This window comes from Coprinopsis cinerea (assembly GCF_000182895.1).
Source record: "Coprinopsis cinerea okayama7#130 chromosome 5 map unlocalized cont3.5, whole genome shotgun sequence".
In the NCBI taxonomy this organism is placed as follows: Eukaryota; Fungi; Basidiomycota; class Agaricomycetes; order Agaricales; family Psathyrellaceae; genus Coprinopsis; species Coprinopsis cinerea.
In genome coordinates this window covers 1,091,880-1,116,749 of record NW_003307540.1, presented here as the reverse complement: position 1 = coordinate 1,116,749, position 24,870 = coordinate 1,091,880, and the positions used below count along the sequence as shown (strand labels likewise).

Below are 24,870 nucleotides of genomic sequence, written 5' to 3'. Positions count from 1 at the left end.
CTTTCTCCTTCCCTCATCGGCTCGACTTCCTTTGAATATTTGAATTCCCTTCTTTCTTTTCTCTTATATATTTCAATTCAAATACCACAAAAAAGCTTTTCCTACACTTTACTTGTCCTTTAATTTCAAGAGCCAGGCCCCAGAGAGTCCGCCCATTCTACACAAGTGCGCCCTTTTTGTTGCAATACAGCCCACACTTTTTCTCATTACAAAACCAGCATCCCATTTCAACAATTACCCTTCAGCCATTCAAATAATCGTTTGCCACCCATATATCTATCCAAATGTCCACCACAGCCAACAACAACAACCGTGCTTCCCTTCTCGCCGGTCTTCGCACAGGCGGGGTCCGCTCAGCTTCCCTCAACGTTCCACACACAGCTGCTCCAACCGGCTCCTTCAACATCAACCGCGCACCTTCCTACTCTAACCCCGCTTACTTCCCAGAGGAAGACGAGGATCAATTTGTCGAACTCCCGGCTCACCACCACCCCATGTTCGCCAACAGAGGTGTCCCAATGACCGCCGCCGTCGATGGTCCCAACAATCGCTTCGCTCAGCAACAGGCCAGGCCGATGAACTACAACAACGTCCCAATGACGCCCAATTTTGTCCCTGGTATGCCCAATGGCGCTCAGCCAAACCCCATGCAGATGCAAATGCTGCACCTTGAGATGCTTAGGATTCAGCAGGTAAGCAACGCAATCGGAGACTTATCGCGAGAACATCGCACTAAGCCCTCGTTGCCACCAGGCCCTCCAGGCTCAACAGGCCCAGCAATACCAAGCAGAAATGTTGGCCCAGGCTCAGCGTCAGCAACAGTTGCAACTCCAACAACAGCAACAGCAGCAAGCCCCTCAGAGGCGCACCAGTCTTGGATTCAACCCACCTGCCACCGCTGGCCCCATGACCAACTCCTTCGATTTGCGTGCCACCGCTATGAGCGCTCAGATGCGCCGTGCCAACCAGGCTGACCAGCTCAGAGCGCAGCTCGGAGTCGCCGGTGGCGCTGCTGAAGATCAGGTTCCCATGACTGCTGCTCTCGGTGGTCGATTCGGCAGTCGTAGCGTCAGTCTCAATGTTGGTCACGACGATCTTGGAAACGCTCCCCCGCTCACTCCATCCACCACCGTCATCAGTGGTGGCACTTCTCTCGGGGCCGTCCCTTCCAAGTCAGACAGCGCTTCTTCGTGGAGACGTGGAGGGAACAACAATTCCGTTTTGAGCGGCAACCGAACAGTTTCCTCGCCGGCAGTCAAGATCACCCCTCCCCCTGGTGAATCGGCTACTCAAACCCGACGCATTTCGCCGCCTCCCGGTCTCTCTGCCCCTTCGAGCAACGGAACCAATGCGGGCCCTAAATTCCGACCTCAGCCTCTCCGATTCAGTCCTGCTGTCGCCCAACATGTTCCGGCAGTGACCATTGACACCACCACGGACGATGATACCGACGCGGATACCCAGTCCCAATCATCTGGATCAAGCGTCAAGTCATCCTCTCCCACCACCCCTCGCTCTTCATCCTCCAATGACATGCCACTCTCGCCGCGCGAAGAAGCAAGCAAAAAGTTGTACGAGGGCTTGGGTATCGGACGCCCTGTCTCCGCTGTTGCCGAGACCCAGGCTGGGTACCCCGTTAACCCTGTTATTTCAGTCACAGCTCCAGCAGTCGCTGCCGTTGCCAATAACCACAGGATGGTTAGTGCCAGCCAGCCGACCAGGCAGCCCCGTGGGCCACCTTCGGGCACTGAAGAGCTCGGACCCAAGAACTTTGCCACCAGAATCAGGAGGAAGGCGATCGGTGGACTGGGCGTGTTGATGGATGCACGAGAGAGGAGAGAAGTCGAGGTGTACTGAAAGCCTCGAGTCACTGCCTGACTTGGTCTCTTTGCGCTACCCACCACCCCTTACATCCGTGATTCCCCTCAAGCTTCCCTGCATCCGCCCACGCGAGCTCTGAATTCCGTCTCGTTTATTTTTTGGCTTCCTTCTGTCTTTTCTCATTCTCTGCTGCAAGTCCCGTCCCTGCTTTCGCTTCCAACAAGATCGAGCTTATATATTATGGTTGGCCAGTTCGGAACCTCCCCCGCTGGACGTTGTCTGTTGTGTATGTATCTGTTTTATTACTCTCCCATCCCTCTTTCTATCCTTTCCTGCCATCGGGAGGGTCATCTCTCATCCCCCATTTCCCGTACGGGTGAAGTTGTCTTTTTCGTGTAATTGGTTGATTGGTTGATTATGAATGGGCTCGCCTGTGCTTCTCTCTCATCTTCTCTTTTACTTTTCCGCCTTTTTTCTCCCTCGAGCTCTCTTTATCCTCCTTTTTTCCTACATTCAAAGATCCCCCCAAGTTGACCGAGCACTTGTTTCCCTACAGTCGTGTCCGTTTTCGAACAGAAAGATACACATTTCTGTGTGCACCTCTTTGCATTCCTTACCGGTACCTGCCTGCCACCTTTCATCATTTCAGCCGCCATCCCTCCATCATACACCCGCCATCCGCCTCCACCCCTGCCTACTACAAATAGGACGTTCGGTTACGGTATCATCTCGGACCAAGTTGTACCCGTCTTTCTCATTCTTACCGTTTCCTCATTGTACTATATGTAGGGCTTGTAGTTGCTTCGTCCTGCGCCTATGTGATCATTATCCTGTCATTCGCTTTATTTCCATCGCAACGCTATGAGAAGAAGGAAGTACACTTGACGACAGAAACGCAGAACAAAAGTTGTGTCGAGCAGGGGAGGAGAGGTACGCCGAAGAAAAAAGGAATCCTGATAGCCCACCGCGAGGATCGAACTCGCAGCCTTCAGATGGTCACATGACTGGCCCTAAAAGTCTGACGCTCTATCCGATTGAGCTAGGCGGGCCATGCTTTAACTGCTTCCGTGGTCTGCCCAATGATGCAAGCAGCTGGGATGCCTCCCAGTGCGGCAGTCAGGTACATACATACTGTACAGAAACCACATACTAGTACATTAATCCCGTATCCATTATAAAAGCTGACATATCCATCGTAAGGGATTTGGGCTCTTTTTCTAGGAGTACGAGTGTGACCTGTGGCCAGCCTCTTTTCGCTGGGGTGGAACTTGGAAGGTTATGGCGAGTTATCAGGCAACTCATGAGGGGGTGGTGTTCAATGCAACGGTCCTCATCCGTACCATGGATCCACCGCCAGATTTCTGGTCCTCCACGAGCCTATGGTGTCGAACAAGAGCAGGGCATCACGATGGGGACCTACTTTAGCCTACTTCATTTCAGCGGACCCCATGTCTTCGCAGTTTCTATTGCCGGTTCCCCTCCCACAGCCTTGTCAGTTTGGCGGTCACCGCGCACCTGGGCTGCCGCCAGTACAGGTTTCTCCCATCGTGTTGTCTGTCAATGTTGTTGCGCAACAACTCTTTGCCTTTCAGATGCTATTGCTGTTGGTCCACTGGGTCCTCAAATTGCGATCGTACCAGTGACCACGGTATGCAGTGGCTGAATCCCGAAGTATACAAACTGAAGATTTCTGCGATACAACAACAATGACCATACGGAAAGAGGATGAAAAGACGGGGATACACTGTGATGGAGAACAGATTCGACGGACGATAGATCACTTGCACCTCTGTCCAACGATAGCCTTTCCGTGTTCCTAACGTAATCCAGAGTTAGTTTGGAGTATGCATAAAGAGACCTGCGCGCCTTTGACGTACCTGCCACTCTTCTTTGCTGATCCAGAGTTGGTGGAAGGTTCCCAGGCTCGCGAGAATGCTTCCACCCAACCAACCTCCGTAGCGTCGTTCGACAGGATTGCCGGGTGCATGGATCTTTGTCTGTTCGAAGGGAAGATGAGGACTAGCGTCAATGACAAATTACAAGAACATGCCAAAAAGACGAGGGAATTAAAGAACAAGACCAGGGGGTTTAAGATGACGCGAAGAAACACGTACATGAGGGAACGTCCTCGACATTTCCGCGTTCAGACGATCCGCCAATCCTGTAAACAGACTGCCACCACCTGTCAGGACGATGTTACCCATGAGGACCTGACGAAGCTCTGGGTCGCAGGCCCGGAGTGATTCGGTGACGAGTGCGGGGATCGTTTTGGGTTGGTTGGGATTATTGTTGTTTGGCTGGAAAGGTAAAATAAGGCGGGGTGCATTAATTTCGGTGATTTCGATGGGTGTAGGATCGTTAAGGTTATGAGGGCAAGCGACAGTATGGTGGATTAAGCAAAAAGGGTGACGAAATAGTGCATGTGCAAGTGAACTCTTTAGTGAGGGACCAAGGGAGATATGTGGTAGAACATACCAGGAAGAGGTGTTCGCCGATTTGGTAACGCTCTGGCCCAAAGTTCGCAGCGTAACCAGTAGGGAATTCGTATTGCTTCGGTAGCGACCTCGCCATTAGTCTATTTGGGAGGCATTGATCGATCGCGGTTTGGAGGAAGAACACGAATAGATTAGCCTTCTGCCATGCAGAGTATGGATGGGTGATGTAAACGTATAGTGCAGAGGAAGTTGACAAAAGCAGTCGGTTACATCACCGTTTCGTGAAGGTAACGACCAGGAAGTGGAAGGAAAGAAGCAACACGTACTGGTCATTCCAACCTTGTTCTGACACTGCAGCGACAGTCTGGATCCACTCATCCACTTCCTTGGCCTCTGCCCACAAGCGCCAACTCTCGGTCGTTTGAGCAAGGCGATCTTGTCGAAGTGTAAAGATGGGTTGCTGACCGATGTCAACAGGCTGTCCCCGTGAGTGACATCAACAAGGTGCTTTAAGTGGACTCGGCATGTAAATGGACATACACTTTTGGTGGCAATAAGCTGGTGCGGCCAAAGCTCGATGCCTGGCCTCACGGGCGTTTGATTTATGAGAAGGTTTTTTGAGAGGGCATGTATGAAGCGAGGTAGTGGTGTGTAGGCAAGACCTGGTCATGGTAATGCAGCATGAGTGTCAGGTTCGAATGAAATTTGAGAGAAGGCTGCTCACCTTTGCGGAGGACAAAACCATCAACGACGGGTGTGACACTGGCCATGGATTGTCCAATATCAATAACAAGTGCTGACCCCTTCCCAGCGGCGAATCTGAATGTACCGAATTAGAATCCGTTCCCAGCTGGGAACGACGCAACTCACGCATTGAGTACGCCGGTGTTTGCAATATAGAAAGCCGGTACTTGGAACTCTTCAAACATGATCTCGGCCATTCTCTCCCTATTTGCGGGTGTGTTCCATGTCGGTTCGGTTACAAGAATTGGGTGTTCAGTTGCGTCAACTCGGAGGACATCTTCAAGTGCATTCCTGATAAGCGGAGTGATAGGATTGAAGTCCTGAACTTTCAATCCGGTTGTTAACGAAGTTGGCCACGGCAAATGCTACTTCACTTACTAAGACCATCCACCAAAGGATTCCCAATCTCCATGCCTGGCCTCCACATTGAAGGGCCGTTTTGTCCCAAGAACATTTGAGCAAACTTGCGGCTTCCCTCGTTGGCGTTGGTAGCTGATCCCTGTTCTCCGTTTCCAGTCCCATCTCCCATTGGGACGTCTGCCTCCGGTGGGGCAGGGATATATCCATAGGATGTTGGAATGATGGCCTTTGGTGTATCATCCCCCGCGTATCCAGCGCGCAAGGATGAAGTTCCAATGTCAATCACCAGCGCGGACACCTCATCTACAGAAACGCGTCAGTTTTAACTTGGGTAGCATCAGTTAGATGCGCTCACCTCCTCCGTAGTTCACCATATTTTCTGAGAGAGTTATGCAATTTCGACGTTGGGGACGCGTTCAACGTTGGTTTTGCCCCTGCCATTTCGGGCCATCCTTGCATTAATTGTCCCGTGTTAGGAACGGAGGCCGTTGGCTCCTCGGTCCGGATGCCCTCGTCCTTGCCCAACTTTTTCCAAAGTTCTGTCTGCAACCTCCAGGACCCTTGAACTTTACCGGCTATCTTCAAGGACTTATCTAATCTCTCTTCACTTTGAATGGCGCTTACGGATTCAAAAAAGAAGGCCACTTCGAAACGAAAACGCGATGAACCAGAGCAGGAACAAACTCATACCCTCACCTCTCAATTGGAGATGTTGACCGACGAGGAGGGAGACGACGACAACGCAGGCGACGTATCTGACGATGGAGAATACGACGAATTCCCTGAAATAGATGCTGAAAGTGACAGTGAAGAGGAGGACGAAGAGGAGGACGAAGAGGATGAAGAAGACGAACCTGATATCAGCGACGAGGAAGATTCGGACTCGGACGAATCTTTGCACGTCTTCCCCAAGGCGAAAACCGTGGTTTCTGATATCACTGGCCAACAAAAACGCGTCTATCCCGAAATTGAACCTGATTACGACTCGGATTCCTCCACTGAAGACGTAGGTCGCGACAATACACCTCTTTTCAAAATGGATCCTAATTCTATCACGCTAGTCTCCCAACAGAGTCGGCAATGTTCCAATGCATTGGTATGATGACTTGCCGCACATTGGCTACGACATAAATGGGAAGCGAGTTCTTCGACCCGCCAAGGGCGATGAATTGGACAAATTTTTGGCGACGATTGAGGACCCGGATTCCTGGTGCGTTCAGCGTTTGCATATGGCTGGAAAGCATGTCCTGATTATGAGTAGGACTTCTGCGTTTGACAAAAAGATGCAAATGGACAAACCCTTGACTTCCGAAGAACTTGACATCATCCAACGCTTGTATGCTGGAGAAAATCCGGACGCGACTTACGATCCCTACGAGCCCATGGTTGAATGGTTCACTGGAAAAGGAAAGGAAGAGATCATGCCTTTGTCTGCTGCGCCAGAACCTAAACGTCGCTGGGTTCGAAGTAAATGGGAAAAGCAAAAGGTTGATTCAGAGCTATTGAGGAATGACCAGCGCTAATTGACATGCTATAGATCATGAAAATCGTTCGAGCAATCCGCCAAGGGCGCATTGTTCCAAACAAACCAAAAACATCTTCCAAGCAATTCGAGTTCTACTCCATTTGGTCGTCGGAACCATCGTCTTCCCAACCACCTCCCCTTCCAGCACCGAAACGCCCCCTACCAACCAATGCAGAGTCTTATAATCCCCCTGAAGAATACCTTCCGACAGAAGAAGAGAAGCAGGAATGGCTCAAGCAAGATCCTGAAGACAGGGAACGCGATTTTCTTCCACAGAAATTCTCTTCTCTTCGCCATGTCCCAGCGTACGACCAGTTCATCAAGGAAAGATTCAACCGCCAGTTGGATCTTTACCTTGCTCCTCGAATTCAGCGCGTTAAACTCAACATTGATCCTAATTCGCTGATCCCCAAGCTGCCTAGCCCCAGCAGCTTAAAACCTTTCCCTAACTATCGCAGCCTCCTTTTCACGCATCCCAAGGGACGTGCAAGGTGCGTCAGTGTTAGCCCAGATGGCGCCTGGGCAGTTAGTGGAGACGAAGACGGTGTCGTTAGCCTATGGGAAGTCAACGTTGGCTGTGAGATCAGGCGATGGAAGTTCGAGGGCAAGATAGGATCACTCGAGTGGTGTCCAAGGGCGGACGCCTGTTACTTTGCTGTGGGAATGTAAGTTCACTTTCCCCTGTCAACTGTTTACCCAGGTTGACACCAATCTTAGCGAGGAAACTATCCATTTCCTTATTCCCCCGAATCTTGACCCAACGGTTTTGGCGTTGACACAAACCCTTTTGGCTCCCTCAACCCTGCCCCCGGCCCCGGCGACTCCCTCAGCTGTCAAATGGTCCAGTTCTTCGTTAAGCTCGTGGTCAGTCGAGCAACCTATCCTATCCCTCAACCTTCCACCCTCTTCTGGCCTTCCTACCCAAATCAGTTGGCACAAAAAGGGCGACTACATTGCCACCGTTTGTGAGTACTCTTGGAGTCTGAAAGGGCTGTCGGCATTGACAAGGCTTCTAGCGAGCGGCGGTGCTCAGAATGGCGTTTGGATTCACCAGTTCACCCGAAGACACTCACAGGCGCCATTCAAGAAAATCAAGGGCGCGGTTCAGCAAGTCCTTTTCCATCCGATAAAGCCGCACTTCTTCGTTGCAGTATGCATCCATTCACGTCTGTGTCCCAGCCACGGTTCTGACTTGCTTTAGACCCAGCAATATGTCCGGTTGTACAACCTCGCGGAACAGAAGCTCATCAAAACGCTCCAACCTGGTATCAGGTGGATATCATCCATGGATGTCCACCCGTCTGGCGATCATGTTATTGTTGGTGGCTACGATCGAAAATTGTGCTGGTTCGACCTTGAACTGAGTGAAAAACCTTACAAGGTCTTGAGGTAAGGTTTACAGCAGATGGTGTTGAGGGTTAGGCTAATCCGTCTCGATAGATACCATTCCCGAGCTATTCGATCTCTCCACTTCCACCCTACATATCCCCTCTTCGCTTCCTCTTCAGACGACGGATCAATACAGATATTCCATGCCAGAGTGTACAACGATCTTATGACCGATCCGCTTATTGTCCCTCTCAAGATTTTGCGCGGCCACCAAATAACCGATGGGTTGGGAATCCTTCAAGTAAAATGGACGCCTAAACACCCTTGGCTCCTCAGCGCAGCGGCAGATGGGACAGTGGCGGTATGGTGCAGTTAATCCTACGTTATCTAGACTCTTTGTTGTTGCTTCTCGCGAGGAATTTGACGCTGCTGAACTTGTTTCTCCATTTAGTCTTTTTAGAAGTCTTCGAATTCTCGAGGTTTCAAGTGGGTCTTTCGTGGCCTTGTTGCTGGCGCTATCAATCCAGTGGTGTGCCAGCCTTTGCAACGGTGACTCCCTTATTCACACGCGTTCTTCAACTGGTGCTGGAGTTCTTTGACCCAGTTGGAGGGGATCAAAAGGTTATCTAGGTTACTCCGTTGATGTCCCTTCAAAACATTACTTCTCCGCCTTCGCTTCTCCTGACGAAGGAACGTTGAGTAATAGACGTACATTTCGGCGCCGACCAAGTGGGATACCCAAAATAACCTCAGCCTCTGTCTCCATGCAGGGCGCATTCGACTAGGTGAGTTAACCCCTTCTCCACTCTCACTGACACGATTGACACTCAACCGGAAAGTCGCACTCGAGAATTCTTGGCTTCTCCTCGGCCTTAACAGCGCTCTACGATACGACAATACCTCGACATTTTCCCAGTACTGGTCTCGTTGTACCACTCTACGGACGATGCTGTCATGGGCCATCAAGGCCTTTATCCATATCCAACCACACTCGAGCGTCGGCGGGACACTGATTGATCTCTTTTGTCAAGATTTGCACCGTGGCATCCACCACATCTCCGCACCATCCCCCTCTCACTGCTCATCTGTGTGAGCCGTGGTGCCGTCTAGACTTCTTCGCAGGACTGTTTGACATTGATTACCTTGCGCACGCCAGCGATCTATTACTTTGTCCACTCCTTCTCCCCTTCCTTCCACCTGTCCATGGGTCCAGAGAGGCCCTGTCAAGGTAAAAGGTGGTTATTATGATCTCGGTGACTTTTACCTCACTTGGCTGAAGAGGGTTTTAAGCTGTAGGTGACCTCTGCCAGTTGTTTCAGGTCGCCCCAGCCTCCCTCCGTTGATATCGTTCACTTTGGCCCTCTCCATCGGCTTAAACTCCATTGTGAGTAGACGCATCTGATCATCTGTGTGGACTCTGGTGGTGGGCGCCGCAATCCTTCTAGCCTGAGTCTGGTCTTATTAACCTTCCTCACTGTTACCAGGTTGTCACTACCGCTGCCTCCCTCGTTGACCCAGCAAGATGGTTGAATGGTCTGACTCTGCCGAGATCGCCCGTGCCGCAGGTCAGTGCTTTGCACGTTGTTTGCTTTTCTATTTTTGACTCGGACGGATTACTGTCACCCTAAACAGAGGCGTTCGAGAAGATTATCTTCGCGTTCTTTGGACTGTACCTATGGGAGCTATTCATGACCTGCGACTTTGAATGGTCGTTAATAACTCGGAAGAGGAGGTTCCATTGGCCATTGGTGAGCGACTTGTTCCCTGGAATGTATTGCGATGACACTGACCGAAAATGGTTTAGAGTGAGTTCCCGGCGTCTGTGTGTTCTCCGACGAAGGCGCTGACAATCGTTTAGTCTTCTTCCTGCTGTGCCGATATTGTATGCTGTTCTCTTTCATCGGCCTGTGGGTACCCAATATCATCTCTCCTAGTTGCATTGATTGACATTGCAACCAGGATAATATCACTGTCCGCACTGACACCCGTATGTTTTCATCCATTTCTACGTTTCTGAACATTTGCTTATCACTGCCATGGTTAGATCAACTGCCGGGTATGATGCTACTTGCCCCTGGCATCCTGAAATTGTATAACTGACGACGCGCATCTATCAAGGCACTCTTCACCTTCAATTCCGTGAGTCAACAATGAGCATCGGATGGAATGGGCGCCGAGTCTGATCATTATCTATAGTGGACAGGAAACATGGCAATTCTCTGCGCCTCGACTTGCCTGATGCTCCGAACGTATGTTCACAACCGTTCTCACTCGAACATTGGCATTTACCTCGGTTCTTGCCTCCACAGGATTGCTTTGTGGGAACGTCGAGTTTCTATTATCGCGATCCTTGGAATCCTTTGCTTGGCTCATTGGGCCCTCCTCTACCGAGGGATGTTCGTGGTTATTGCTCAGTGGGACGATGACTCCCAATCCTGCGTTGTCACGCAGACGAGCCCGTTGTTCCTCAACATTACCTTCTTTTTCAGTCAGTCTATATTCCCGGTACTTTTGCCTCATTCCCGGGGACTGACTCGGCCTCTCCATTTCCCAACAGCCATGGGATTCGACTTTATGATTCTCCTCTTCACAACCATGGCTCTGCTTGGGCGCAATTCGCCGAAGACAGGGCTCTGGAAGATGCTTTTCCACGACGGTTTGGTCTATTTCCTCATCTCCTTCACGATGAATTGCATTCCAGCTGTATGTATTAATCCCGCCTGACATCCGGTTTCCAAGCCTTACTCACGAGCGACTGGTACCGGATGCTTACAGGTCCTCAACATCTTGAATCTAAATAGTAAGTTTACATGTGGGGTTATCGATGTCGGATTATTGTAACTAACGACGGTGGCCTCTCTTTCAGCGCCAATGAACGTGTATGTGACATTTTCTCCGACTGTCATATCACTGCTTATATCCCCGATTACATGTGGTTTTTCTCTCTAACAGCATTGCAACGGTAAGCGCCGTCTTATCCCAATATCACACAGGACCGGTGTTAAATGAGGTTGTACTCGTACCCACAGGTTCCTGCTGCCTCAATCACGTATGTCATCCGCGGATAACACGTTCTTACCCAGGGGCGTTTAACATTTCTTTATACCCACTGACTCGCTCTTTTCTTTCTCAGGTCTATAGCAGCATGTCGGGCAGTCATTCGATTGGTCGAGTTCAGATCGTCAGATCAATTCGTCCCCTCGGCGTCCTTTGGGACTAACCAGGGAAGAAGGGCTTTCCCAGCTGCCGTTCCGGGTAAACCAACTAAATCCTCAACTAGGCCAGAGGTGCATGTAACAACTGAGCACATCACCATGGCTGAATTTCCGTGAGTAGCTATCTATATTGTGGGGACAACGCATAGAACATTACAATCACCGCTGAACAGTGCCTCGGGAGCGAGCTCCCCGTACCAACAAACAAATCGGAGTCACAGGTCATCATACATCGACCACAATTCCAAGGATCGTGATGCTCTTTCGGAAAAGGGGTCATCTTTTGAATATGGTTCACCGGCGTGATGATTTTGAAAGCCTGTGTGCTTCTGAACAGACAAACGACATTTAGGATATAATGAGTTTGTAATACGTAAATTAGAGGATAGGATACATACAACGAGCAGGCCTAAGTATAATGTACACAGTGAAATCATCGTCTTCTTTTCGAGCGTCCAGCTTTTCTTCGCGCTGCAACACCGCCTTGGCGGTTCATGCCCTTGATGGGTGGCTTGGGAGTCATACCCTTCGACGCCCGCCACTGTTCTCTCCGGGAGTTGCGGGGACCATGGGTCGAGACACGCTTGGGTTCTGTCGATTCACCATCGACTGCCATACCATCGTCTAAAGGAGCACGTTAAGCACAAGTCGGGTGTGGTCAAGGGTTGGTCAGGTATGTACCTGGTTGTGTGGTCGACGCCGCGTTATCGGCTGTTGAGGGAAGAGAATAGGGTGTCAATGATTGTTCATCCACGAACGGAAAAGGGCTCGAGGCATGAAGAATCAATGAAATGGTATAAAGGTGGTGGGGGAAGGGTCGAAAAACGTGGCGCGATTAGTATCGCAGGGCAGCTTTAAGCTGTGAGATAGGTCGAAGTGGGGGTGGGGAATGTTCCAGATAAATAGGCGAGATCTTGAGGTTGAAGGCTTCGGATATTGGGCATCAAGGCCAAAGCGTTAATCAACCAACCTGGAACGTCTTCTGCTTCATCGGCGTCTCCTCCTGGTGTCTCTCGTTCTACATCTCTCTTGGTAATCTCCACGAGCTTGCTGTTTAACCGTTGTAGCCGAGCGGCTGCTGTTGCTGCGTAAACGCCCTCGACCCGCTTCTTTGCACGGAATGATCGTTTCACCTTTGAACGCAACGATTTTGCCATGTCGATGGTCGGTGTGGTGGGTGTGTTGGTGGTGGGTGGCCTGGCTGGTGTTGGGGGTAGGAAAGAATGTAGCGCAGCATGGTCCCAGCTCGCGACTTGTTTTTTTTGAGCGGAGTCAGAATACAGTGGCAGTGCACGTGCGCCTCGGCTGCCTCCAGACGCTTGGCGACCCGATTGACCTCGTTGAGTCCTCGCTGCAAAGCTGCTTTGACCCTGTGGAATCTCGAAGACGGTAACACAATCTAGTGGGATCTCAAAGCGACTCATAACAACAGGAACGCTCAGATGTATTTTTATAGATGTGCATTCCCTGAATATCTAGCTCAGTCACGTTCCCATTTCTCCAACCAGTCTGCTTCCTTTCTACCGCAATCGATGCTCAAGGTTGGACGGCACTGGTCGATGATGGAGCTGTATAACACATGGTAACCTGGCGTAGTTGATAGATGGCGGGTCATCGCCAATCTTATCGGAGAGCGAGTGGGTGATGAGTGAGCAATCATGAGTCTTCCGGCGGTGCCTCTCTGTGCAAAGGGAGTCAGATATGGGTGGATATGAGAACGAGGCGGATACTTATAATGTAGAGGACGTTGTTGCACCTAAAGGATGTTATCTAGGTTAGCGGCGCTTCGTTCCATGGGACAGACAACACTCGCGTACCGAATGAACACTTCTCCGAGAGCACCGTTGGACTTGCCATCTTGAAACTCTTCCGTATTGGCCAGCTAAAAAGATCCGTTTATTAGCGGTATTTTATGCGGCACCTTGGGACTAGGCGTACTTGGAGGTTCATGTAGCCATCGGTACTGACGAGGAAACCCTTGTACTCCAAACCCCACTTTAGCCGAACATATACGGGTTTTCCAGTGAGCTCCTGGAGGAATGGCTTGGGGTTTACTGGATTAACCTGTTCTGTAGGTCAATATGATAACCGTCTGTGCCCTGAACTGAGAGACTTACCGACATGGTGGTTGAAGCAGAGGAAGAAAGAAGCGCGGTGCGGACTTCGAAATCAAACATGGCGAATCAATATCTTACTTGAACCTCAACCATTCATCGCAGCGCCTGCCTTGTCTTTCTCCTTCATCCTCTCGGTGCTTGACACAATACCCATCCAATATACGCCAGTCCGCCGACAATGTCTGACCGCGAAGGACACGCTGGCGGCGGTGTCGATGATGAACTCTCACTGCCCAAAGCAACTGTTTCCAAGATGATTGCCGGTACGGTTTGACCAGTATCCTCTCTCCTTTTCGATAAACTCAAACTCTCATCCCTCTAGAAATCCTGCCAAACGATGTAGTTTGCGCGAAAGAGACGCGTGATCTTGTCATTGAGTGCTGTGTAGGTGAACACATGTCGCTACTTGTTTGGATGCCAGAAACGTAATGACCAACTGCTGCAGAATTCATCCATCTAATCTCGTCGGAAGCGAATGAAATATGCGAACAAGAATCAAAGAAGACAATCGCGCCAGAGCACATTATTAGTGCGCTGAAAGTGAGCCCATCGTCTCGACTCGCTGTTACGTTCTATCTGAGACCTTTCAAGCGACTCGGATTCGATTCGTTTACGACCGAAGTAGAGGACGTCTTGAAAGACCACAAGCAACAGCAAAAGGTAGGTTTAACGATGTAACTACTCTTAATCCTTTGAAATTGACTCGAGCTGCCCACTAGGACCGAGAAAAGAAGGTTTCAAAGTTCGAACAATCGGGTCTGACAGAAGAGGAACTGCTCGCAAAGCAAGAAGAGCTCTTTGCCGCTAGCCGAGCCAGATACAACAACGAAAAGACTGGTCCCCCTCCTGCAGGCTCATAACTGCAGTGCTCAGCAGTCACATTTGTATTATTAGTATGTGTATACTTAATTTCGCCCATTTCCTTCAGGCGCAACCGCGGTTACCCTCTTTTTTAGTTTCTGTAATCTTTCTTCTGGGCATTCTCCATTCCAAAGTGGCCGTTCACTGTCCTTATCTGTGGCCATCACTGGCAGACCTTGTTGTTCGATTATGAACGAGGCAGATACTGAAGCATAAAGTACGGCTGCCAGGGAATAGTTTCGATCCTCAGCTTTCCTCGTTACAGGTTTTACAAATAGATCGACACTTACCCTCCACTACATCACCTTCGGAGAACAAAATACCGGCGGCAAGGCCACCCAAGAAGGAATTCCCTGCACCTGAAGTGACATTTGAGCCTGTTTCATCCTCGATGGCAAGAAGTCGCAAGAGCCTCCTCTCACCTGTGACGTCCACGACACGTTCACGGTCCTCGTCACCCCAGTATGCGTCGATCCACTTGCCTTCTTGTGACCTTGATTTCACGTACGCACCCAATGCACCGCTTCTGATGATGATGAAACCTGAATTCTCTTTTCCGATTCCAAAGTCGAGGAAGGAATCTGCAGCACGTTCAATGGTTGCGCGTGTCTGGGTCGACGCCATCGAAAGCAAGGATAGTGCTTCCTCGGCGTTTGGGCTGCAGAATGGGATTGAATTTAATGGTCAATACTAACTGTGATGAACATTACCTCAGAATGGATATCGAGCTCAGCACCTGCTTGAGGGCGGGTAACTCTTCTGGGACGCAGCGATCCTGGCTTGGGCTCAGCACGGCATATCGAGGCAGCATACGCACTGTAAGCTTACTGGTATGGGCTCATAGATCGTAATGGGTTCCCATCCCTTCACCATCTTGACCTCGGAGATTATTGTTGCAGCTCGAGTTGGTGAGCAGATGAAATGTAGAGTGCGAGGTTTGACGATGCCTAACGGTTCCAAATCACGCGGTGTGATACGGATTCTAGGTGTGGTATATTGAAAGCTGAAAGGTATGAGTTGGCAGCGGAGTAGAAGGACAGCTTGGAAATGACAGACTTTCGATGTTCACCCAAGTAGGAATTGAGAGCACGCGTCGTGAGTGCGTTGGGTTGATCCCTGAATGACCACATTTCCTTCCCGTACTGTAGCAGCTTCTGTTCGATTTCTAGGGGAAAGTCGCGGCCCTTGTCTATTATCATGCGAATATTATTGGGATGCAACCTGCCCTTTCCATGATCATGAGACGCAAAAAGGTATTCATATATAGCTGCGCGTCACTACCTGGGAGAGAAGGTACTGACCATATTCGCGCCCCGATCGCTGCATAAGTTCCTCCTCCGCCAATCTGAAGTTGTGCTCCAGGTAAGGAACATGTCCCAGTGATAGAAGGATGAAGCTTGCCTGTGGGTCTACCACTTTCCCGGTCGGATTGCCATGCTCATCTGCGAACGAAAAGTCGTCGATAATGAACATCCCAAGAGTCACGAAGTGCGGTGTCGTCGTGGAGGTCATCTTGACAGAGGACCGACTGGATACGCGATAGAAGCAGAGGATCAACAATGCCGTCCGACCAGTACAAATGCAACTTCAAGGACCTCGTCCCAAAGCGCGATGATGCTGCATTCATTTAGATAAGATAACGAAACATTGATCATCTCGTCGTTGAGTGGACTCCGGAGCTTGAACTATCACTATCTCCTCCAAGGAAATAGATCCCCTACTGCAACAGGATAGCTCCATGCGACAGTAGTTTGTCTGTCGATAACGCTGGATTGACCCTTCCTCCTTGGATACAAGCGAACCTTTTTGATAGATGGAGGTCCGCGCGGTGCTGTATCATCCTGAAGATGTCGGTGAAGAGGTGCGTGAGGTGGCGCTGCCGGACGGCTGAAGAAAAAAAAACGAACTAACATGAACTATGCAGCTATATCTTAAAGCACTAGAGAAGGTCACCGCCGAGAGCCAGACACGTATCAAGAGGTACTACAGGAGGGAGGATGCATGTCGTGCGTTCCGCCCTCAGATGCCCTGCTGCGCGTCGATAACGCGCCGTTCGCTGCTCACTTCTAGGGACGCTTATAGGCGAGCTTCTCGTCCGGATGTACTGTCAAGAGCATGGTCTATTCCATCCTATCCGGCTCACCAAGACGGCAGAAGGCAAGCCGTACATCGTATGTCGTTTCAGCACCCCCCACCTGTTACAGTCACTGAATCACTCTCGCCGAACACGCGCCAATGTATCGAAAAACTTTGGGATAGGCCAATCAAGACCCTAATAGCAAGATTGGTTTCAATGTAACACACGATAACGCGCTAGTTGCGGTAGCCTTTGCCCCAGGGATACACGGCCCACCGGCATTCAACATTGGTATCGATGTGATGAAGACCAAAATCCCATCAAGAGAGCCCTTCGCTTCTTTTGTCGAAGCGTTCGAAGAACAGGCGAGTGATGGAATACTCCTTCCACACATTTTCGGGATATCAATCAAGCTAACACGAAATCCTGCAACTCAGCTTACAAGTCTCGAGGTGGGGCTGTTGAAAGAGAACGTTTCTCTCCAAGAGAAGATAAATCGCTTCTTCTGGATGTGGACATTGAAAGAAGCCTACACCAAGGCACTGGGGCTAGGTCTAGGCTTTGATTTCTCTCGAGTCGAATTCGATGTGGTCCAGAAAGAGGTGAAGATCGACGGCCAAGCCCCTAAGGGGTGGCGCTTCACAATGTTTACTATACCGGACGACGAAGACGTGTACGAAGGTGTGGTGGCTGAATTTGTGGGAGGTAATCAAGCCCAAGTCCTCGACCGGAGGCACCACCATGCCGACCAAACCGAGCTCTCGGACTGGTCAATTGTTGTGAGCGGGGCGGGGCCGACCATGCAAAAAGCCGTTGACATATTACCTTCCTTTGAGAGTTAGGCGTAGGTGAAGGAGGGGGCGTGTATGTAAGAAGTCCAACCAATAGGTTTGATTGCCAGGGCCGCTCTTGGATTGGTCACGACTACTGAATACTACAAGCGCCGTTGAAATGCTGCTTTCCTTCCGAGGACCGACCAATAGATTGAGAAGGGCGGGGTAAGTACGTACTAGGAAGCGAGCTCGGAAGGACTCTCTGGTGATTCAGTAAGTTGTCTTTGATCGCCGGAAGAGAGGTCAGCTGGTATGGCACGGTGCGAAGATCCCTATATACCAATCCCCGAATCCGTTAGGGTTGTCATCGGCTTAGCGGCCAGCCATTCGTCGTAATAGTCGCATTCCTGAGGGTTGACTGGTCCTTCTGCTTTGCAGAAATCGAAGGATGGACATAATGCGCATGGGGCTTGTGCCCAGCCGAGCTGGGACGTGTATTCCTTCAGCGCTCTGTAGACAAGGCCACCTCCGCCTGTGTCTTGATCGAATCCGGAGTAGTCGAACGGGGAGGGCGACCGCTTGGATGACCTTTTGGAAGATTTTCGACTCCGGTGGTCAGACTCGGATTCTGACGAGGTCTCGCTATCAGAAGACCTAGACGACCTCTTTTTCCTCTTCTTCTTGCTCCTAGGCCTCGACTCCGCTTCGCTATCAGAATCATCCGAGTCGCCGTCCCTTCTCTTTTTGCTCTTTCGCTTCTTTCGTTTAGTGTCCTCTTCGGATTCCGCGTCGCTGGAAGTCGCGGGAGAACGATGTCGTTTGGACGACTTTTTCTTGGACGAAGAACGATGGTCATCCAAACTTTCGTCGTCGGATGATGAGGCACGTTTGCTCCGCTTCCGCTTTGAGCGTTTTCGTTCATGCTCGTCATCAGACCCATATTTACGCTTTTTGCGGGAACGGTCATCTTCATCGTCCGATTCCTCGTTTATGGCAGCCGAGTCCCAAAGACTGGTTCCAAACGCGGGGAGCTTGAAGACAGGTCAGATGTGGAGCAAAGCAAAGGCAAGTCCGGCTTACCGCTTCGATCTTCCCGTCGAGCACGAGAACATTGAGCAAAGATTCGACATGTTCCACGCTGAGATCGGTTTCCGTAAGTCGGGCCTTCCGGAGCGAGTTACGGATATGTTGAGCGGATGGGTAGTCCGGTGCATTGGAGATAGGGAACAGGGCACCTTCAGGAGCGTCTCTTCGTTTTGGGAAGCTCTACATCGAGACGTAATTGAATTGCGAGAACATAAGGCCAGGGACTATGACGATACTTACGATATCGCTGATGAATTTGTAGCAGGCGTCCATCAGGTGTTGGATGAACTCCGTGTCCAATTCGTTGTCGGTGTACCAAGGACCGCCTGTCAATGCGATAGAAGGCTCCAGGCCTTCGAGCATGTAGATCTTCCGGGTTGGATGCTGACATTCGTATTGCAATGAGAAAAGGAAGAACCATATCCAGGATGTCACATTACACACTTGGACCGAAGGTACTCGTTTGATAAGACGTTTCTGAATAAGAGTTTTCAGACAGCGGTCGATGATCGTCTGGTGAAGATTCGTTTTGGCCTTCAAATGCTTTGTCCATATTCCTGTGAACAGCTTTGATAAACACCTTGAACAATGCGAGGATACGCAACGAACCTTCGTTGCCCGAGTTCTTGATATGACTCAACACCAAATTTTCTTCCCCAGACAAATCTTTCGTCCTAATCTCAGCAGTGAGTGCACGGAGATCACGGATGCCAACAAAGCTAACGTACGCAACCAGCTCTCCCTTGGACACCGCTCGAAAAAGCAGGTTTCCCTTCGGATCTTTCAATGACTTGAACAGACCCACGCCCAACAAGAAATTCAGCGCATTTTGCCTCTCTCTGGGATCAGGAACGACGGCTTCTGCTTGCTTAGGAGTTATTTCCTGCAATCAGATAAGAAAAGAAGATATAACTGTGGATGAGAAATGTGTTTTCATAACGCAAAAAGCCCAAGTTTGGAGGGAGATGCGACTGTACCTGCTTTGGAGCGGCAAGAGCGGCCTGGTGCAGTCGACTTTCCAGTTCATTCGGAGGCCGCCTAGTGCCACTCATGGCTTCCTATTCCCTGAAGGAACACACGGAACTTGGGGAACTGTAGGCTGGCTCAGCGTTCTGTAGATAGTATAAGCTGTGAAGAAACCCGTCGAAATCGTCCCGGTGCCAGTCCAACTCCAGATTGATCCGAATCGGAGGATCTTATCTCCTTCCCGGAGGTCACGAGGGCTGAAGAGAGATAAGATCGAGATCGCCGCTTTCCCTCAATCGCTTAACGCTGTTTGACCCTAAACTCAAACCATGTCTATGTTCTCGTCCTCTCCCTTTTCGATACGCGGAAGCGCCGGCTTAGCGCAAAGGCCGCCTTTACAAACAGCGGGAGGCGCTGCAATTAACTGGGGCCGCCACCTCCACAAATGGTTCCTGTCAGGGATAGGCTCGACTCGACTCCGATGACTCGTGTTCCGGCTAGCAGTTTTCTCGACCTGACCCAATACCCTGGACGAACCCCTCTACTCCGCCAATATATTGCGACGATGGTGAAAAACATCTCTGTGTAGGAATCGATCATCGACTGAGCTGGTGCCGGGGTTAAGCTCCCTCCTTCTCCCCGTCGATCCCTACGGGCTCGCATACACATTGCCGCAATTTCATGTCCTACTTGGAGGCGCCCAGGTTAGGAACTGTCTTTCGCGGTCCAGACCCCTTCCTACCTCCTCCGTATCTGACTCCGAACCCTGGCTCGGTGGCCGCACTCTGAGGCCACGAGCGCACCAATGTTCACACAGGGTCCCCACCTCCGACATGAAGTGTGTATCCCATTCTCCGTGTGCCGGTGGCTTTCAATATCCCAGGAGATGGCCCTTTGGGTATATCTCGTCTGGTAGATTTTACAAAGCTACCCTGACTCTGTGGGTCCCGTCAGCGTGGACACCATCGAACACGCGTCTGGTCGAAATCGTGCCCTTACTCTGCCTAATCTCATCATTTACTGGCGCCATCGGGCCCCTGCGAACGGAGTACCCATTCGCTGGCTATGGCTGGAGGCGATCTCCATTTTCTCGGAGCCCGCTGGTTGCAGCTTCCTGCAGTGGGGCCAGGAGCGCGGAGACGGGTTTGTAGACGACGAGAACAAAGGCGAGTGGAACGCGAATTTCGGCTTTTGACACTCCCTGGCTCCCACAATGACATAGACTGACAAAACATCTGCATTGATTTTGGTTAGGCCGCATTCCATGGAGGGAGCGAATGCTTGTGCGCTCGGACTGTTCAGCAAACCCCACCACCAGATGCGACGTGCTTGGGCATCGAATTTCCCAAGTTTGAACCGGCATTGGTTAAAGAACGTTGAATCAAGGACATACGCTGGCATCCCCGCCGAACTCCTTGCAACTCGGACTTTCTGTGGCAGGTATTACTGCATTCCTACGAGCGCAACACTGCGGGGACGCCATCATCATGATCAGGTTTGGACCGACTTGCGCGTTGGCCGATGAACGGTGGTGTGCAAAATTGTAACGTACTGTCTGCTTTCGCCGCTGTGCGTTTGTGTATGTATGATGCTGACGTTTTCGGGGAGACGAAACGCTCAGGGATCGTACTCGAGCAAGACACTTCGCACATAGCTGTGACCCCGTCGTCCGCCTGACCGTTTGCGTCGGCACCCACGTTCATTAGGGGGTGGATCTTGCTACTCGCACGCACTCATTTTTTGGGTGTTTTAATTTTTATTTCTCCGAGACGTCGATAGCGCAAGTTCTTACAACTTTCTTTTTCAGACTACCTCAGGTGAGGAGGGAAGAGTTCTGGTTGGCTGGGTGTGTTCTATATCTCTAAACGACACCACCATCACACCAGGCTTTACAGCTTTGCTCGCACGAGTTCTCTAAGTGACAATTGCGAGCGAGGAAGTTAACATAATGTTTCAGGGCCAGGAATGCAAAAGCGTGTGCGTGTTACAGCGCGCCATAATTACTTATGGATCCATTTCCTCCGAGCGTTGGTGGAGGCTTTTGCTGCTCATCCATCGGAGGAATATAGCGCCTGCCCCTATCTCATCAATGTTGCTGATCAACACGAACTCGTAACCCCTCACCTCCATCACCTTCATGGAGATACGAACTCAACTGATTTGGTATTGCTTTTGGGAAAAGGCAAACTCTAACTTACCCAAGGGTGATTACACATACGCTCAGCCAGAATGACAATTGTCGAAAAGGTTCTCGCTGTTCATGGCACTACTATTGTTACACTGGTGCCTACTATTTTGGAACGTTAACAGATCCTCACGCGGAACTCTGGGTGTATCGAGGACTCTGGGCTGGCGAAGAACATACGAGAAGCCTTTGGACCGGTCTATCGATGTTGCGCAAGTGTGTGGTGCGGCGCAACCTCCCTCAAAGCGAGATCGGAACCTCCGAAAGCACAAGGTCTTGTTGTACGAGCTGGAGATCTATGACAGGCCAGCTACATGGGAGGGACATTCAAATTTTCTTCCTGGTGCGTAGAATTGGTTGGAAAAGGCTACACGATGCTCCTCCGTATCTTGTAGCAGATTCGCTTTCGTGTTCTGGTCTGATATCTGCTTGATTTTTGAACTTTCTGCGAGGAGTTATCTAGGATCACGTGCTGTTTATCTCGAACATGCAGATCGGGCACTAGAGTGGCACTACTAGTGGGATGCGCGTGTTCTCCAAGTCCAGGTAAGGTTTGCGATTCGAAGCAAGAGTGGGGGATGTGACATGTGTGACGAGGTGAGTGTAATCAAGGGCCCTTTCCCAATCCCATTCGATTATTGTTCATTATAGGAAGTTACGATTAGGGGACCTATAGTTGAAGTCTTGCCATTGCGAGCATGGGATCCTGACTTCTGGCTTCTAGCAGACAAGAGTTCGTGATCATCTTGCAAGACCGCCGGCAAGAGGTGGATCGTGTTTTGGATCTTATCAATTTACGCCAGACAGACAGTGCTGGTGTCGCAGGAAGTGGGAACGATTTAATTTAATGACATTTTTCACTCGACGTCGAAGGTTCGGAAGGATTCTATTAGAGGCACGATGGGATGAGATTGGTAAGGGTGCAGTTTGGGGCAGTCCCCAATTTTACATCTGTCGAGAATAGGGTCTCGAGTTAACTACTGAAGTAGTGTAGGAGCCCATATATTTGGATTGGACGCGTCTAGTGATTAGCGATCTGTGAGGAACGGTTGTGGTGGTTTTGGAGGGTGATTATCCAGGATTGGCACACCCACACCGCACACCGTGGACATGGGATACCCTTTCGCGTCTGGAGAAGCCAATGGCAGGAGCCTGGAGTTTTGGAGAAGGTCTAAAGACATGTGCTTAGTTATTGTCTGAGTGAATTTCACGCGCATCAGGGAATGCCTCGAGTCTCGAGCGCCGTTATGAATTTCCTCCAGTGATCACTATGTATTCGACTGGTAACCAACAGATGGCGAGTAGCTACTTATAACTTGATGATGATCGAGGATCACCCTTGTATGTATTCCAGAGAGAGGGGAGTCCTGTGTGATTGTGCAGCCGGCTGTGCCAACTCGAAAAAAAGGGTCGGTGTATTTTAGACTCCGTAGTGATAGTTTCGAAGGACGAGGGTAACGGTGTGTCGGTTAGGGTCGGTTAGTGCTGGGTATGCATGGAAGATAGGAAAGCCAAGACGCCCAGTATGTTGCCAGTTTAGAGGTTCGCATGAAATCAGCAGTGGTACACCGAGCCATATGAGTAGTAAATGCTCCCGCCGGTGCTGAGGTTGCTGTTCAGGGTGAAGGGCAAAAAGGAAAAGGGAGTTTTGGATTCTTGAATCTCTCTTGATATGGATGCGAAAGTTCGTAGTCATGATTCGGCTGGTATGGATATGGGTACCAGTAACGGTATGTTAACGTGAATCAGGCCGAGAGAACGGGATTGGAATTCTATTGGACAAGGGGGGAGGAAGGATCAGAAGGAAGGGGGAAATGCATACGACGGTCACTCGGGAAATTCGCAGTGGGAATATATGGCAGGTTGGATCTGTATACAATTGCCTGCAATTGATTCAGAAGAGCACCAAAAGTGCCTGTCTGTGTCATAACCGAATGGCGAATTGATCATGATATTTATTATAAATTAGCTGGAATAATGTTACTAGCCAGACACGGTTATTAGAATTATTAGCGGGGTTATAGGGTAACTCTATATTGTGTTGGTTGGATATATGTGCAAGTGGGTGCCGTCAGTACGTACGTAGACGCGATGTGCGGGAGAACGAACACGAAGGAAAAAGGAAAGCTCTATGGAGGTTACGTTCGTTAGGGAGGGGTAACGCAAACAACGGCGATGGAGAGCCAAAGGGGATTTAGGCCATGAAATATGAGGAATCGGAATCATTGCTGCCCAAGTCGTCGTCGTCGTTGGAGGCTGGTAGCTGAGGTTCATTGGCGAGTACGCGGCCCTCCTTGTTCAGCCATCTCCAGAGCATACCCGACACCTCTGCCGTCTTGAGGTTGTCCATGCTGATGAGAGCGTTTTTGATGTTTTGAATGAAAGGCTAAGGGAGAAGATATGAGTATGGAAAGTGGGAGAACTGTCAAATAGACTCACTGTATTGAACCATTCATCCCACAGATTGTATGTCGTCGCCAAACGGAGTTCTTGGAGCTCGGGGATGGCGATGGCCATGGTCTCGAGCAGAGGAAGAGGGAGAGACGCGGTGGTTGCGTCGAGGAAGGATACTGCAGCGGTGGATTTTGCGAGCGAGTGAAGGACAAACTCTGTTAGGTCTCCCGAGTGCATGGATATAGATGAGACTGGGCGTCCTGGGACGATAGCCTGGGCTGCTTGAGAAGAGCCGGCAAAGGATTGGAGCCGGGGCAGGGAGGAGGCGGGCAGAGGCGCTGGGGAGGAGGCTGGAGTGAGGTCGTGGTTGAGCTCGAGGCTGAGCAGGGCTGGTGTTTTTGCGAGGAAGGCAGATGTATTGTGATCGAGTGGGAAGAGGGAGGTGAAATCGCGCAGACGGGGGAAGGCGAGGTTGGGTGCGGTTGGCAGGACCCAGCTGAGGGCTGGGTCGAGCGTCAATTTTAGAGACTCGATATTGAGCATGTGTGCGAGTGCATTCGCGAGAGAGGAGTAAGCGTGTGTGGGTGGAGAGAAGGTGGGTGGGACGACGATGGCGAAGGAACGGACATGGCGTGCGAGGTGTGGATTCTGCTCGAGGACGTTGGCCACTGCGAGAGGGTTTTTGTTTGCGGTGAGGGATATGTGTCTGTAGAGGACACGGTTTGCGACTGCGTTGAGGATTGAGCAGCAGCGAGCGAGAGCGACCAGGTCGCGTCTGTCGTCGACCGAGTCAGCAATTGCGTGCAAGAGTTCAAAGGGAAGAGTCGAGAGCATTGTCGTCGTCAATGAGCTTTCCAGAATATCCGCCTGTCCTTTATACAAACCTGCCCCCGGGGCTTTTCAACTCGAGACGGGCATCACTCTACGATCCAAGATCCAAATCGCTAAGACTTTTTCTTCTCAGGGTCTTCCCAATTTGGCC

At 50.6% G+C, this 24,870-nt stretch overlaps 11 protein-coding genes and 1 non-coding gene across 12 annotated transcripts; 5 read left to right on the top strand and 7 right to left on the bottom strand.

The window, feature by feature from the left end:
• Positions 1-106: 106 nt before the first annotated feature.
• CC1G_00101 (hypothetical protein) lies at positions 107-1,857 on the top strand (the record flags this gene model as incomplete). Its single annotated transcript, XM_001836913.2, has 3 exons — positions 107-165; positions 219-692; positions 754-1,857. Exons 2-3 carry the CDS (start codon positions 285-287, stop codon positions 1,855-1,857), a joined length of 1,512 nt encoding a protein of 503 aa, XP_001836965.1. The 5' UTR covers positions 107-165; positions 219-284.
• Positions 1,858-2,779: 922 nt separating this feature from the next.
• CC1G_20112 lies at positions 2,780-2,870 on the bottom strand. Its single transcript has one exon. It is a non-coding gene; the product is annotated as a tRNA-Lys (tRNA).
• Positions 2,871-3,598: 728 nt separating this feature from the next.
• Positions 3,599-5,734, bottom strand: CC1G_00100 (brg1-associated factor b; the record flags this gene model as incomplete). The annotated part of the gene is made up of 10 exons (XM_001836912.1): positions 3,599-3,637; positions 3,699-3,818; positions 3,936-4,118; positions 4,297-4,396; positions 4,583-4,734; positions 4,797-4,918; positions 4,981-5,075; positions 5,127-5,325; positions 5,379-5,663; positions 5,716-5,734. 10 exons carry the CDS (start codon positions 5,732-5,734, stop codon positions 3,599-3,601), a joined length of 1,314 nt encoding a protein of 437 aa, XP_001836964.1.
• Positions 5,735-5,973: 239 nt separating this feature from the next.
• Positions 5,974-8,590, top strand: CC1G_00099 (WD repeat/BOP1NT protein; the record flags this gene model as incomplete). Its single annotated transcript, XM_001836911.2, has 7 exons — positions 5,974-6,366; positions 6,422-6,847; positions 6,898-7,550; positions 7,603-7,850; positions 7,902-8,035; positions 8,087-8,274; positions 8,326-8,590. The coding sequence occupies 7 exons, from the start codon at positions 5,974-5,976 to the stop codon at positions 8,588-8,590; spliced, it is 2,307 nt and encodes a 768-aa protein (XP_001836963.2).
• A 1,146-nt stretch (positions 8,591-9,736) lies between these two features.
• CC1G_00098 (hypothetical protein) lies at positions 9,737-11,546 on the top strand (the record flags this gene model as incomplete). Its single annotated transcript, XM_001836910.2, has 13 exons — positions 9,737-9,779; positions 9,847-10,019; positions 10,073-10,201; positions 10,259-10,270; positions 10,333-10,353; positions 10,411-10,463; positions 10,524-10,702; positions 10,772-10,917; positions 10,990-11,014; positions 11,081-11,093; positions 11,167-11,176; positions 11,244-11,263; positions 11,348-11,546. The coding sequence occupies 13 exons, from the start codon at positions 9,737-9,739 to the stop codon at positions 11,544-11,546; spliced, it is 1,023 nt and encodes a 340-aa protein (XP_001836962.2).
• Positions 11,547-11,764: 218 nt separating this feature from the next.
• CC1G_00097 (hypothetical protein) lies at positions 11,765-12,631 on the bottom strand. The gene has a single exon (XM_001836909.2). It carries the CDS (start codon positions 12,584-12,586, stop codon positions 12,284-12,286), a length of 303 nt encoding a protein of 100 aa, XP_001836961.1. The 5' UTR covers positions 12,587-12,631; the 3' UTR covers positions 11,765-12,283.
• Positions 12,632-12,849: 218 nt separating this feature from the next.
• On the bottom strand, positions 12,850-13,572 carry CC1G_00096 (small nuclear riboprotein F). The gene is made up of 5 exons (XM_001836908.2): positions 13,547-13,572; positions 13,368-13,493; positions 13,247-13,311; positions 13,164-13,185; positions 12,850-13,112 (listed from the first exon to the last, which is right to left on the bottom strand). Exons 1-5 carry the CDS (start codon positions 13,550-13,552, stop codon positions 13,086-13,088), a joined length of 246 nt encoding a protein of 81 aa, XP_001836960.2. The 5' UTR covers positions 13,553-13,572; the 3' UTR covers positions 12,850-13,085.
• A 95-nt stretch (positions 13,573-13,667) lies between these two features.
• CC1G_00095 (TATA binding protein-associated phosphoprotein) lies at positions 13,668-14,708 on the top strand. The gene is made up of 5 exons (XM_001836907.2): positions 13,668-13,809; positions 13,869-13,934; positions 13,992-14,086; positions 14,138-14,206; positions 14,266-14,708. Exons 1-5 carry the CDS (start codon positions 13,725-13,727, stop codon positions 14,404-14,406), a joined length of 456 nt encoding a protein of 151 aa, XP_001836959.2. The 5' UTR covers positions 13,668-13,724; the 3' UTR covers positions 14,407-14,708.
• On the bottom strand, positions 14,654-15,919 carry CC1G_00094 (hypothetical protein; the record flags this gene model as incomplete). The annotated part of the gene is made up of 4 exons (XM_001836906.2): positions 14,654-15,065; positions 15,225-15,410; positions 15,464-15,674; positions 15,709-15,919. 4 exons carry the CDS (start codon positions 15,917-15,919, stop codon positions 14,654-14,656), a joined length of 1,020 nt encoding a protein of 339 aa, XP_001836958.2.
• A 301-nt stretch (positions 15,920-16,220) lies between these two features.
• On the top strand, positions 16,221-17,326 carry CC1G_00093 (hypothetical protein; the record flags this gene model as incomplete). The annotated part of the gene is made up of 4 exons (XM_001836905.2): positions 16,221-16,268; positions 16,332-16,413; positions 16,478-16,578; positions 16,667-17,326. 4 exons carry the CDS (start codon positions 16,221-16,223, stop codon positions 17,324-17,326), a joined length of 891 nt encoding a protein of 296 aa, XP_001836957.2.
• Positions 17,327-17,589: 263 nt separating this feature from the next.
• On the bottom strand, positions 17,590-19,444 carry CC1G_00092 (RNA polymerase III subunit Rpc34; the record flags this gene model as incomplete). The annotated part of the gene is made up of 7 exons (XM_001836904.2): positions 19,321-19,444; positions 19,072-19,226; positions 18,953-19,017; positions 18,788-18,900; positions 18,584-18,727; positions 18,338-18,523; positions 17,590-18,288 (listed from the first exon to the last, which is right to left on the bottom strand). The coding sequence occupies exons 1-7, from the start codon at positions 19,393-19,395 to the stop codon at positions 17,590-17,592; spliced, it is 1,437 nt and encodes a 478-aa protein (XP_001836956.2). The 5' UTR covers positions 19,396-19,444.
• A 4,244-nt stretch (positions 19,445-23,688) lies between these two features.
• CC1G_00091 (hypothetical protein) lies at positions 23,689-24,722 on the bottom strand (the record flags this gene model as incomplete). The annotated part of the gene is made up of 2 exons (XM_001836903.1): positions 23,689-23,880; positions 23,934-24,722. 2 exons carry the CDS (start codon positions 24,720-24,722, stop codon positions 23,689-23,691), a joined length of 981 nt encoding a protein of 326 aa, XP_001836955.1.
• Between the last annotated feature and the right edge of the window lie 148 nt (positions 24,723-24,870).